The sequence below is a fragment of the Larus michahellis genome, chromosome 6, assembly GCF_964199755.1.
Source record: "Larus michahellis chromosome 6, bLarMic1.1, whole genome shotgun sequence".
Classification (NCBI taxonomy): domain Eukaryota; kingdom Metazoa; phylum Chordata; class Aves; order Charadriiformes; family Laridae; genus Larus; species Larus michahellis.
The window spans coordinates 33325835-33339967 of NC_133901.1; the positions used below are offsets into that span (position 1 = coordinate 33325835).

At 46.7% G+C, this 14133-nt stretch overlaps 1 protein-coding gene across 6 annotated transcripts in view; it reads right to left on the minus strand.

Annotated features, from left to right (window-relative positions):
* A1CF (APOBEC1 complementation factor) overlaps window positions 1-13148 on the minus strand; it is a 30175-nt gene extending 17027 nt beyond the window's left edge. For 4 of the 6 annotated variants that reach the window (XM_074592167.1, XM_074592164.1, XM_074592162.1 and 1 more), the window contains exons 1-5: window positions 13037-13148; window positions 6422-6565; window positions 3639-3773; window positions 3297-3427; window positions 1574-1812 (exon numbers count right to left, since the gene is read on the minus strand). In XM_074592167.1, the coding sequence (XP_074448268.1) occupies window positions 1574-1812; window positions 3297-3427; window positions 3639-3773; window positions 6422-6520 (604 nt within the window). In that variant the 5' untranslated portion in view covers window positions 6521-6565; window positions 13037-13148. Of the gene's footprint in view, window positions 1-1573; window positions 1813-3296; window positions 3428-3638; window positions 3774-6421; window positions 6566-11001; window positions 11081-13036 lie in introns of all 6 variants that reach the window. The other 2 variants (XM_074592163.1, XM_074592168.1) reach the window with 2 other exon arrangements.
* Between the last annotated feature and the right edge of the window lie 985 nt (window positions 13149-14133).

The following is a 14133-nucleotide window of genomic DNA, read 5'->3' on the forward strand; positions in this document are numbered from 1 at the left end:
TCATTTTCTGTTCAATAGTGGAAATAATGACCTGGCTGACTTGCAGCAAGGAGCTAAGCTTGGTGCCTGCACTATCCTCTTGCTAAAACCCAGTCTTCCTCCACCTTGTTTAACCAGGAGACAGGACAAAGTTTTCATATAAAGCATCTTTCCTTTTGAGCATTTCTATCTCTTCTACAAAGCTCCCTCAAAAGAGCAGCGAGGTTCAGAGTAAAGGAAGCATCTTGATAATGATATTCAGTCTCACATTCATCTAATGCATCAGCTGGAGACACATTCAGTTCTGGCTTGAAACTTTTTTCAAGTTCCTCCCGTATGTTTGCAACATCAGAAGACTCTGGCTCCTGCTCAGGCCTTTGAAATTCCCCATTTTGTTTACCAAGAGGTCCCTAAATTGGAAATCACTGGCGCTTCGCACATGTCTGTTCAGGGCTACGTGCTCGTTCCCATCTGTCTCGCTGTCTTTGCTCAGGATTTCAAGTGCTCTGCTCCCTGAAGGCTGCCGTTGGCAGCGGCGGCTGCGCCTGCTCCGTCCTTCACTCTTGATATAGAAACCAAGAAAAAGTTGTGCTGAAGCACAGACCCCCTGAATGTACTCCCCCAACTAGAGAGATGCTAAACTGATGCGGAAAATGCAGAATAAAAGGAAAAATAGTGAGAGATATCCCACAATAGCTAAGTGTACTCAGTGCTCAAAATCACGCTCCTTTTTTTACCATAGGAAAAAAGAATTAAAATGACTCGTGATGTTTTATGGACTGTCCTATAGAAACAGCGAAAGAAGGCTGGTGGGTTATGACCAAGTCTCAAAACAGAAGGTTTATTGGATTCTTTCACCAGCAAGTGAGCTGGGTTCAATAAAGCAGTGCGGGAGATGTTGAGCATAAGATAGCATGAGAAAATTGGTGAAATCACTGCAAATGCGCTTAATGTTAAGTGACTCCTTCATCTAACACCTGCCAGACTTCTCTCTGCTTCGCGCTGGTCTTTGAATGTCCCCCAGTGCTCAATTGCATAGACTTATTGTTTATATTGTTTAACTCCTAAAGCAGTTCCTCATTTGAAATTTTCTTCCCACACAGAAAATATCCATTTTCAGGAACATCCTCAGTATGTTGTCAAGGCTGAATATGTTCTTGGAAGCTTTCCTGAGTGATGGTTTCTGAGAGGCCATAAATGAGGCTACATTTTATATATAACCCAAGGTAACCACAGGATAATATATATCCAATAACATAGCTATATGGATACACACAGCTAAATCCAGCTCTATTTTTAATAAATTCAAGCTCCTAAATAAAGAGTATGGATAATGAGCATGGTGTTAAATAGAACCTGTAGTGAATCCTCCACCCTGCACTGCAGAGCTGGGGGCACTCCATTGGACAGCCATGGCGTATTGGGGTCCCTCCTTGTTCTGGGTGTCTCTGGCAGCCAAGAGGAGAAAACCCAGCAGCATTCACTTCCTTGGGGACTGGGCCCTCTAGAGACTTCGGTCTCACTGCAGCGCAACATGCACATGGGTGACCCCAGAGATGAAGCCATGCCTACCACCCTCACCATCTATACCAACCTGGGAGCAATTTTCTCCTGGCCATGGCTGCTGCCCGATGGCTTTCATATTCAACAAAAGCAAAACCCCGGTTTTTGGTTTTATCAGCTGCGCTAGGGTAGACAATGACATCTACAACTCCGTCCGTGACTTTCTTCATCTCTGCTAAGATTTCCTCCCTCTTCTTCGTTTTGGGGATCCCCCCGACAAACAGGCGGCAGTTGTCCACACTGGCACAGACTCCAAGGAGGCGCCCATTCCTGCGTATGAACAATATTGCTGGTTTGTCAGGAGTCAGGATCAGTTCTCAAAGAGAGGAAAAAATTAAAATAAAGCCCCCCTTTTGTCCCAAAACACAAGGTCAAACACAAGGTGAAACACAAGGCCTCCTGCTCCTGCAGCGTACGTTGCTTGGGACATTCAGATGGTCTTGCTCAATACAAGATCTAAAGTAGAGGCTGCCGCTGTTAAATTTGACATCTAAGTAAAGCATCACAGCTGAAATGAAGGACTTAAGATCAGAGGGAAAACAAAGCCAAATTTTGCTTTTGCTTCCCAGGATTCTCCCTTTTGCTCTTTGCAAAAATGGCTGCTACTAGGCAACTGTACCTGCCACCCATGGTCACAGTAGCGACTCTTGTGTTGCCACCAGTATAAGCCAGGATTTGTTGTGTCCACCGGTGACTTGTAGCTTCCGAGTCACCATTGGGCATCATACGGAGGTTTTGGGGAATGAAAATCCCTTGTCATGGGAAAGACAACATCTAGGGGCTTACCGATGCTAGAAGTTGTGCAGACCCCAAAGTAAAAATTTCCTTACGTGCACTTTGCTCACCTCTTTGTGGTCCAAGCACCTCTTGCAGGTCTTGAGAAGTTAAAAACTTCTTTAGTGGGGTCTTTGGAACAAGGGAAGTAAGCAGAGGAGGTGGAGATGGATGAAGTCTGATCTTTAAGACCCTCCAGCCTCTGATACAAATCATGTTTCCAAGCCCTCCCTGTGTGCCTTGTGACCTGCTCATCCTTAGGGTTGCTACTAAAGCAAGTCACAACTCATCCTTTCTTTTTTTTCTTTTTTTTTTTTTTTAATGAATGTCATAAAATCACCAGAATGGTTTATCTCTAAATGCTTCTAAGCAAAGGCATCTACTCATCCCACTTTGAACTGGAAAAAAACATGAAACGCAGTTGAAATCAAAACAAAACATCTTGATGGGCCCATATGTTGTTGATTTCTGGGTGTTTTGTTCCCAATTTTTAGTCACAAACATGAGGGCTTTTTCTGTTCCTATCTATTAGGAAATGTAACTGTTTTGCCCGTTGGTTTCCATCCTATTTCATCATTTTTTGCAGCCGCTCTGTCTCCCAGAACGTATCTGCAGTATAGGTCACAAGAGAGACTGTGGATAGGGATAAATCAACAAAAAACAGCCCAGAGGGGAACATGAAATAAACAGCAATGGTTAGGCAAAAGTTAATTTGGTCCAAAGCAAAATATTTTTTCCAATGTTCTGGTAGATCATTTTTTTTGTAAGGAAGAAATTTCCTCCAAAAGATTTTGGCTCTGAAGTGTCCTACATATTGCCTTTGTACTATGGCAAAAAGCAATGACTGCACAGGGAGACAGGTGATTTCCTCTTAAAGCTTAGGTATCTAAATAACCTAAATAAATAAAATATGCTTTACATAACAAAATAGATTAAAATATATGATTTAAAGTTGATGTGAAGGCATTCGCCACTCTTACCTAATTTCATAATTATTCAGTTGTTTTATTGCATTCTTTGCCTCCTGTTTATTCGAGAAGGTCACAAAGGCATAGCCCCTGTTGTTGCCATTAAAGTCCATCATCATTCTCATTTCGTAGATTTTCCCAATCTGCGAATAGAAAGAAAAGTAATTCTGAACGAGAAGCTTGGCAGCAAGGTGGGAGCTGTTTAAACAAGACCGGGTGCCTCCTTGAATATATCACATCAGAGCTCCACCAAGTCAAGGGTAGTCGGGGCCAAATCATCTCCAGTTCAGCCTTGAAATGCAGCTTTGTTCATCAATAACCTCTGCAATACAACTACCCACCATCAAGTCTTACTTTTTCACACAGTGGTATAAGTTCATCTTCAAAGAGGTCTCGGGGAAGTTTTCCAATAAAGATCTCACACCCCCTTTCCGGCGGAGGGCCATCCCAGCCAGGTGGTGGGCCCCCATATTTCCTCTGCCCATTTTCCTGCCATGGAGAAAAATAAAAGGATGGGTTAGCCATAGATTTAAAAAGCATATGTAACCAACCCCTTCCCAGGGAACGACACTTTGGACACAGTCCGTTAGCAGTGGTAATGCCCTCCTTCCCTGCAAGGAGCGACTCTTTACAGACTCATCAGAGATAACGTAGTGTGCTCCGCTGCCATATCTACTGAAAGGCTTTGATATCCCAGTTAGTATGCTGATGATGTGTTGGAGAAAGGTCTGATTCATACCTAGTTGAGTTTTGCTAAGGAACATGCATAAGTGTATGCTCTGCAACTCAATTGCCACTTCAGATGTCCAAGACAGACACAGTGAAAGACCTCCTTGGAAAATGTAGGTCTTCCTGGCTATGGGAGCTGAATGTCTGTGGAGTGTGTGTTAGTTGCAGACTGTTTAATGTAACACTTGCCAAATTTATAACTTGTCATGATTCTTCATCCAATCATAAACATTTATTAGCAATGATATCGCCTCTTATTTTAGTAACTGTTAGAGAGCTTCCAATACAGACCAAAGAAAAGATACCAGAAGAATCACGTTTGAAAGCAGAAGGACTTTCCAAAAGCAGAAGTCATCTGGACCTCAGAAAGTGCTAGCATAGGGGGAAAACTGGGGATGAAGGCAGAAATTTGGAGAGAGACGTGGACAGAGTGAAAGGGGCCAACCATGGAGCCCAAGGCATCATTGGCAGTAGGTGACGCTGGAGCTGCTCAACGCCCTTGAACAAAGATGTCTGTGCCAGCAGTTGGGCTTAGTGAAGAGGTAGTAATGCTTGGCACAAGACGTGATGAGGACCTGGGCCTAGAGATGGTCATGGAAAAATGGTGCACCCCAAAACCTGCACCCAGGAGCGCTGAAGCCCTTTCTCTAACTGTGCCAGGCATTTCAGAAGGAGTCCAGCAGGAGAGGATGTCTGGCCAGAGGAGATGACAGAAGAAGGCCCACAGGGGGCACAGAGGAGGGCCGTTGATGGTGGCAGGCCATATGACAGACCAGAGATGATGCCTGCCTACCCAGGAGTTTCTTTAGGCAAGAACCAAGTCTTGGCCTCAAATGATACTCAAAGATCTGAAGACCAGCCAATATTTCGCCTTTTTGCTATGCTTTAGCCAGGTGAGTGTGTCTCTGTTCTCCTCTCCTATTTTTAATCATCTTTCATGTATTTCTTTCTTTCTTTCTTTCTTTCTTTCTTTCTTTCTTAGCTCATCAAGAATGGTCTGAAAATGGCCAGAGGAGTCTTACTGTCCCACTTTAAGACAAGTGAGAGAGAATCAATCAAACAGTTCTTTTTTTTTTTTTTCATTTTGTCAACGTATGCGGGAGGTGGTGTGTGAGGAGGCACAGCAAGACATAAAACCTTCTCTTAGTCTGCATTAGCTTTGTTTGTGGCTTGAAGGCTGCATCTCAGCAAACTCATCTTGGCAAAGCACCTAGGGGGAAGGAGGACTTCATTGTCGCCTTCACAAAGAAGAGAGACCTTGGCGTGCATTGAGGAGGAAGGTGTTTGGCTGCACCAATAGATAGGTTAGAAGAAAAGCCCAAGGAGATGTGGAAAAGGAAATTAGGAGGGAAAGAAAAATAAAAACAAAACAGTAAGCTTTGTATGGAAATGGTAAGGAGAAAAAAAGATGCTGGGGGGTGTGTGGGTGCTGGGGCTTGAAATCTGTGGTTTAGGAATGAGCTATAGCCAGATGTGACAGTATGAAAAACCAAAGACCAGGATAAAGCAAGCCTTAGTAAATATAAGACATAGAGAAGTTATTTGTCTTCTGGGTCAGGTACAGCAGAAAGCCTCCTCAAGGGCAACAAACCCAGCTGCTGGCCTGGTTCTGGGGCGTACACAGGATTAAGGACTATAGGAAAATGCTTTTTCCCAGGAGTCTTAGTTTTTGCTTTGGGCTGTTGTGCCCTCTAGTGCTACACAAAGCAAGGCCAAATTCAAGGCAGCCACATGCCGAAACTTCACGGTTTTCAGTCACTTCTTCCAGGATGCAAGGTTGGTCATAACAGTGCCCAAAGCTTTTGAAAAATCGGCTTGTTTTGGTCATGCTGACTGAGAAAGACTTTTTCTGATGGCTTTTGAAGGACATGCCCAGTCTCCATCTGCCCTAACCAGAGGAGGCTTTGCAGTTGGAGACCTTGAAGACTAAACTGGGAACAAACCTTTGGTGTTTGGGCAGGTGAGGTGCCACGCACTTGTACGTGTCCAAGGATCTGTACAAAAGACAGATCTGGTGGTGACGTGTTGGAGTGCCTATGGCCAACTCTGGACCTACGCTCCTCTGAAGCTTTGTTTAGTGGATTTTCTTTGCTATGCTACTGCTGCAGCCATGGCTTTGAGACAGCAATCCCAACCTTTCCCAACGTTTAGCAATGCTCAGGGTTTTTTTTTCCACCCTTATCGTAATTTGGGCAAAGAATTCCCAGAGAAATAAGATCCCGCTTCATAACAGGCAGCATCCACCACACATAGCTGTGTGCAGCACGTATGTTAGAGAAAAACAGAGAGAAGAATGAGCAAGGAGCGCTTCACGTGTACAGATTTTCTGCAGAAGCCCCCACTATAACGCATTGCTTCAGGATGAAGCCAGACACGGCGCAGAAAAGGACGTGACCGTGAGTTCCTACCTGGATCAAATTATATCCCGTTCGCTGAATTAATGCACGGAGGGCGGCTTCTTTCTGTGTGCCGGTCAATCCATCCCCGGATTTGTGATTTGATTCCATTGTGAGTGATTATCAGCAAAAAATCAGGTTAATTAGGGGTGCTCACTGCAATCAAATTTAAGATAAATTAAATAAATTAACATGGCTAGGAGGAGAAAGTCCACCCTCCTGAGAAAGTTAACAGGATCATTCTTCCTAAATCAGTCATTTTGAGATAAAAACAAAACAAAACACCACAGATGGTGGGAAAAGCAAAAATATCCCCCTCTTGCATGAAAATAAACAACATTTAAACCCACAGCCAGAATTTTGGAGAGCAGTCCACTGAGATGCAGAGGGATATTGTAATATATCAGTGAGTGTGTCTTGGGAGGGAAGCACATGTAAGATGCCTAACCCTGTGCCGGGCACACAACAGCGAGTGCTTCGTGCCATTGCATCCTGCTGATGCTGGGAAAGGAACCTCGTACCAGCCGTGTCTGGTACTTTATGAAAAACAAGACTTAGGTCCAGATTTTGCCTATCGAGAACATTGGAAAACTTTGGGTCTGTATCTAGGTCCAGGACTGGGACAACCTTGGGTTCGGATGTTTTGATTCAGAGTTGTAGTTTTAGGTCATATCTAATTAAAGATGATTTTTTTTTAAGTTTTGGCATTGGGTTGAAAACACCAAAGAGCTGAAATCTGAATCTGAATTGGGTTACGCACTGGCAAAGGGGCATTTATAAGGTGGACTTGCTGCCTATAATTTCAGGCCGCCCCATTTTTCCTGCAGGCTGAGCTTTGAGCTTGTGCAAAAAACAGTTGTATGAGCCAGGCATAGAAACAGGGTCTGCAGGTGCAACGTTGAGCTTGAGGACTCGTGATGGTGGGCTGATGCTGAACGCCAGCAAGAGTAAAACCAGTTGCCTCCTTGGGCTCTCACAGCCGGGGCATGTGCAGTGGGCTGGTAGGACCAAATCCCGTCATCCAAAATGATAGTTATTGCTTTAAATTGCTTTCAATTTTACAAAGGTTGAGGCAACAGAAGGCGATGATAACTCCCAGGCTTGCTCAGAGAGCAAACAGGACAAAAAGGGGCCAGGGTGGGTGTACTGGGGATGAGTGGGACTGGGCACCCCAGGATGGGGAAGGGCACGGGATGGTGGTGGAGACTCTGGGTGGGGGAGAAGGGAAATCCGGAGGATCCAAAGGATGGAACAGACAGGTGGAAGGAGGATGGATTGCTGTGGCTGTGCCCTGAGACGATGCCAAATTTTCGGGAGGGAACCCTAAACAATCTCACTGTACAGCAGGTCTCCTGGCACATGTAACATGAGCATTGCAAGTAAAGAAATGCAGATAAAGAAGTGCAACATATCTGACTATGGCAGATTTTCTGTGTGCGCCAAGATGCTGTGGAAATAACAGAAAAAGCCTTTTTCAATAACCGTCTGTTTAACACAAAAATATTTTATTAGCACATGCCTCCTTTGGGGCTCCTTGGGGGAAGAGCTAAGGTTTGAGGCTGGCCACTTCGCCTTTGGACATTACTTGCTCTGTGCTCCTGTATATTTGTATCTTGGAAGACTTAAAACAGGTGCTTTAAATTTAAATATATGGATTATTCTTAGTGCCAAAATGGGGCATGAGCCCAGGTGTTTGGAGAATCTCAGCCTTGTGTCACTTGGGCTTTGCCACACTGAGCTCCGGAGACCGCGACTTAAATACTTGGAAATAGACGCGTCTCTGTAATGCCAGATTTTGGAACTATTTATTGCTGAGGTTTGTGAGACCCTTCTGATTATTATTTTTTTTTTTTGCCATGCTCCCAGGTTCTCTGGTGTTTTAATTACTACCAAGATGCAGCATCTGAGAGATGGACTGTCCCGTGCAATAGCTCTCTCCTGTCTCTAATTCCAAACCGAGGGTTTTCTGCAGCAACTGGAGCCCAATTATTGTTTTGTTTTGTTTTGCCCTTGCTGAGGGTGGCAGCAAAAACCCATCAATGCTCATGCTTTCTGTGCCCTCCAACTCCCCCGAAGCTGGGGTTCAGCACAGCGTGGGGCAGGATCCGCACGCTACTGGGCAAAAGCAAGTCGGACGCTTAAGAAGGAAAACCCAGTTGATCAAAAAAACCCTGTTAAAACCCAAATGGGTTTTGCATCCTCCCCTGCCTGGCCGGAGACGCCCTATAGAGAAAAGCTGCCCCTTGCATTTTGCTTTTGCTTCATCCTGGTTTCATCAGGGGTTCGAGCAGTCACATTGCAGCACTGGGGTCAGTGCAAATTTGCACGGTACGCGGCGAGTCTCTGTTAGCCCTCGTAGCTGGATCATCCTAATGTACCCAAAGGCCAGCGCAGAGGCAAGGACAAAAAGGGACGGACGCACTCTGCGGATATCTCTAATATTGACCACCTCGGGTTTCATAATTTTTTTTTTTCTCTATCAGGTACATCAGTGCTTCCCGACAGGGAGGCTGCCATGGGTGCCGGAGCGCAGGGGCAGGCACATTGCCCCATGCCGGCGGCATCTCCTCTCCCCGCCGGGAAAGCGGCTGGACTGCAGCCAGGCAAACCTCGGCGGCTTTCCATAGCGGCTGAGTTTTCCAGTCTGTCCCCAGCCACGACCTAGATAGATGAGTAGTGTAAGAGCCTTTTTTTCTCCCCCCTCTTCCCCCGCAAATTGTGCTGTTTCATGTTGCACTTCCCTTACAGGCTGGGTGTCTCAGCGGCTGCTGCTTTGGATGCATTTGCATGCGGAGCCTTAAATGCCATACATCTCTGTACCTCTCCTCCAGGGAAGAGCAATTTCCAGTAACATCTCACTCCAGGTGACGGTTTCACACTGAGCAGCAAGCACCAGCCGCGGGGCTGGGGGATGGATGGGAATAGAGCATCTCCCTGGCTGATGCATTTATAGCAGGAGCAATATCCCTCTTTGGCTTCTGCCTTATTAGATAAGACCAGGCGAGCTCGTCTGGGCTCTTCTCGTAAGACATCCTGCAAATTGTTTAGGCTCTACACCAGCATGTCTAGACATTGATGTACTCCAGGAGATACTCAAGCAATCCGCTAGGAATAAGGGAGCAAGAGTGTTCAAGGTTGCGCAAGGTATTAATCACAGCCACTACGAAATCTGGTGTTGGAGATTTCCACGAATTTTTGGGAAGTGCCAGAAAAATTGGTTGCCGTGCTCTCGGGGTGTGTGTTAATGATGATCTGGCCTTAATCTGCGCCCCGTGCTTCCACACACCTCTGCCTTCGAAGAAAGCCCAGCCGGCCCCAAGGAAACAGCCCTTCCCTGTGCGAGCAGTGGTGGATGCCCGTCCCTGGGGATGCCCCGACTTCCCTGGACTGCGGCATCCTGCAGCCGCTCCAGCATTGGTCCTGCTGGAAGCAGGTGCGAATGGAGACCCCCACCCCAGGGTGCCTCCGGCCTGAGTTACTCTGAGGGTCTCCACTGCTGGTTCAGGAGGAGCATCGGAGGCAAGGGATGGACAACGCTGCACACTCAGGGCTTGGACGTGCACGTGGATGACCCAAAGCACCACCTGGGTCCGATTTCGTAGCACCACTATTAGAAATTAAGTCCCTCCTACTAATTATCAGCCCAAAGTCATTCACAGCTAATTTATAAGCCTCGTTGCTACAGAGCTTTCCTCCATCGATTGGGTTTCCCTGGGGTGGAAACAGAAATCACACTCCTCTTTTTAAAGAGGTATAAATCCCAACACAACAAATCCCAAGCACAGTAAAACCGAATTTCCAGCCCTTATCATTTCCAAGAACCTCTGCTCTCCCTGCTTCTCTCCCACCTCTCTTGACCTGAGGATGTCTAAGCATCTTGTTGGACAGGGGACTACCCCACCTCCACCACCCAAGGGTCCATATTCATCAGTGCATCCAGACTATTTCCAGGATACAAGTCACAGTGGGATGTTTTATTTCTGAAACTGGTGAGATTTCAGCACTTTCCCCTCGTTCCAGGCATCAGCCTCAGTCCTTGCAATGGTGCCGGTGTGCTGGGCCATTTTTTTTTAATCATTAAGGGTAAGGGAGGAGAACTGCTGTCACGGGACCCGGGGAAACATAATTACTTTCTCTTCTTCTTTGTTCCCTGGGCTATTAATCAATTAGCAAATCCACCTTCACAGGGGGAAAACTGCCCTTCCATGGCTGCTGTTGGAAAGTGTGAATGACTGCATCAAATTAACGCAGTATTTTTAGCTGTATTTAAAAAAAAAACAACAAACAAACCAACAACCATACTTAATAGAAATAATTGTTCTGGAATCCAATCATTTTCAAGGGTTTGGCCCTTAGATGGCTGCTCTTAATAATGACCATTATGCTAAAAAGAAAACAAAAAGGGGGGGAGAGGACTGCATTTTATTCAGATGTTTATGTTGAAATTAGGACCTTCAGAGGTGCAGACTGCGCAGGTGGGTTTCCTATTTCATCCTCATTTTTGACCAAATTCTTAACAATACTACCAAGTTATCATGGTCACAGAATATCAAGCAGCCCGCACTGTTAGAAAAGGAAGGTATGGCTTTTACCTTAAATCAGAGCATCGCTTCATTTGATTTTCCCATCTCCATTGAATGCCCTCATTTATTTTAGGTCTCTATAAAAGCTCTAAAACAACAAGGCAAGAAAATGTACTTTTAGGCCTAGCAAACCCCATGTTGACAAGAAACAAAGTTAAAATACTGCTTCACCTCTCCGTGACTGCTTCTACACGTGGTTTCCTTGCCAGCTACTGCAGGCAGTTCCTATGGCTTTGCTCCGGCCAGCCAGGAGCAAGATAAATCCAGAAGCTTTTACACAAAAAAAAAAATGTGGATTTTACTTGGTTTTTGAGTTATTTGCTTGGAAAAGGGGGAGACGGTTTCCCCATTCAAGGCACATCTCCCATGCTGGGATTTTTGTCGAGAGGAGGAAAGGTGGTATTTTCGGCCAGACCCTGCTCTCTTCGCCCGCGGCCTGAGCCTGCCCCTTCGTAGCCCTTTCGGGGAAACCTGGTTACTGTTTCCATGAATGAGATAACGAAACCGTGTTTATCCTGTGCGGATCAATACCCCTTCGTGTTTGAATGTGTTGAGCCACTTGGACTCATTTAATGGAGGCCGTTTTGCACTGGAACACTCCCCCCGCCCCCCGCCTCGCCCCAGTGCAGCCTCTTGCAAAGAGCCTTTGAAAAGACTGGATCAGTATATTCACTCTTAACTCTTAATAACCCAAATAGGTATTTACTAAAGAAACTATTTTCGTTTTCCTTATCAGCTTGCTTGTCAAGATTTTGAGGGTTTTTTCCTTCCTCCAGCCTCCAAACAATATATATTCATATATACATATACATATATACATATACACATATACATATATACATATACATATAAAAACCATGAAGCATTCTTCCTGTTCTTCCTAAAACCAGACACTTGAAGCCTCACGAGCTGCCACCAGCTCTTTGCGGGGGTGAAACATGCTGCGGGACGGAGTCCAATTGAGCAACGCAGCATGAGGCTGTAGTCCCTTGGCTTTCCAGGGAGTAGGGGTTTTTTTCCAGCTCAGGTGATCCCCCCGAAAGTAGGATACTTGTAGGTATTTGCAGGAAAAGTGGGATAAATTCGAAGCGCTGCAAAAGTGCTGCATGCTTTGCAGCACCTGAGCCTCGGGAAAATATTTCATGTGTGACAGGGCAGGTTTTTTGCTCAGCCTCTTTTGCTTGGGAAGCGGCTTCTCTCTTTGAAACACCTTTCCCTTCCCGCGCAGCTTTTGCAGCTCTGTTACCGAATGCACACAACGTGCCCCAAAAATCCCTTTCTGAGGATGAAGGGCGCCTAACGCTGAGCCCAGCCTCTGTTTTCTTTGCAGCATCACGTGCCGGACGCTTTGAAGCCAACCTCCCTCCTGCGCCTGCTCCCACCCGAACCCCCTATTTCACCAAGGGAAAATAGCTGAAGAGAAGCATTATGTATTGGGCAGAAAGCCTGCTAGTTTGAAGAGATTAGGGAAAATGAAGATTTTTTAGGAGCAGCGATTGCCTTTGATATGGAGACCAACCTTTTGCAAAGAGAAGGAGGAATAAGGAGTCGGCTGGAAAGGTCTCTAATGATTAGCCCTAGAAAGTTGCGCTTTAACAAATCAAGACCGAATTATCGCATGGAAAAAACCCTCCTCCCCCCTCCACCTTGTCTGGCTTCGCTTTTCTGGCAACTGCCAGCGATCGGCAGGGGAAAAAGCCGTAAAAAAAAGCTCCTTGTTGCCGCTGCTGGGCAGAAATTACGCCAAGGCCCCGAGGAGCCCGACTCTCCCCACCTTGCTCATCAAAACACCAAGGTGAGCCGTGCGGGGCTGGGCCAGTGCCTGGGTCCAGCTGCAGGGTGCAGGGGGGTCCCAGCCCCACCGGTCCGGCCCCACCGGTGTCGGGCAGCACCCCAGGCATAAATTTGATGATGGGGCACTGTCGGGGTGCGGGAAAAGGCGCGCGATGGAGCTGCTCCTTCCCTGTCCCAGCCAAAAGCCCTTTTTGGCAAGGGCCCCCGTCTCCGCGCCCCGAACCTCAGGGTAGGATGAGCAGTCGCATACCTGAGAAATTTTGGAGATCACCGCTGGGGAATAAGGTCTCCTTGATTATGGAGAGTTTGCGACGTGTCACTCCGGTTATTCCCTAATCATCATATCAAACTCCAAAGGTTCAGCAGCCCCAGGGCTGGTTTACAGTCCCCACGGGTTAAACGTTAACCTGCTCTATCTCCCGACTCCCTGCAGGCCTTTGACCAGATAGCTGGGTCACCGCAACTCTGACGGCACCTACCCAGGCACATTTTTTTGTAAATAAATGCGAAGGGCTTGAAGTCAGATGGTGGTCTAAGGGCTGGCCCCGTGCTACCATCTTGACGCCGGTTCGTTTGCTCTGCACCGAAGGCTTTCCCAGCTGATCCGTCCACATTGCCGCTGCTGCCCCCAGCAGAGATGCTGGGAGAAGGATCACAGCCTTGTGCCAGTCCTGGCCTCAACAGGAGGTTTTGGCTTGCTGTAGGAAGACGGCAGGAGCTAAAAATCCCTCTCGCTGGTGGTCTAAGTGTACATAGCCTGCAAACTGTGGGTTTGCAGGAATCGCTATGAAAACATTGTCCAAGCAAAGACTAAATATACTTGCAGCGACGAAAGCCAATGCAAGTTTTGGGAAGGGTTTGCTGCACCTAGAAAAGGATGCAAATAAATTCAGCAGCCACGAATGTCTGAGATGGGTGGCTTCCAGGTGTGGCAACCTCAGAGCATCCAGTTACTGTGGTCCTCGGGATATCCTGCCACATCTAGTTGATGCAATAGCTGAATCACAGAATGGCAGGGGTTGGAAGGGACCTTCAGAGATCAGCTAGTCCAAGCCCCCTCCCAAAGCAGGGTCACCCAGAGCAGGTTGCACAGGAACTCATCCAGGCTGTGTTTGAGTATCTCCAGAGAAGGAGACTCCACAGCCTCTCTGGGCAACCTGTTCCAGTGCTCCATCACCCTCAAAGGAAAGACGGTTTTCTTCATGTTGAGATGGAATTCCCTGTGTTCCAGTTTGTGCCCATTGCTCCTTGTCCTGTCACTGGTCACCACTGAAAAGAGTCTGGCCCCATCCTCTTGACACCCACCCTTTCAGTATTTGTAAGTGTTGATGAGATCCCCTCTCAGTC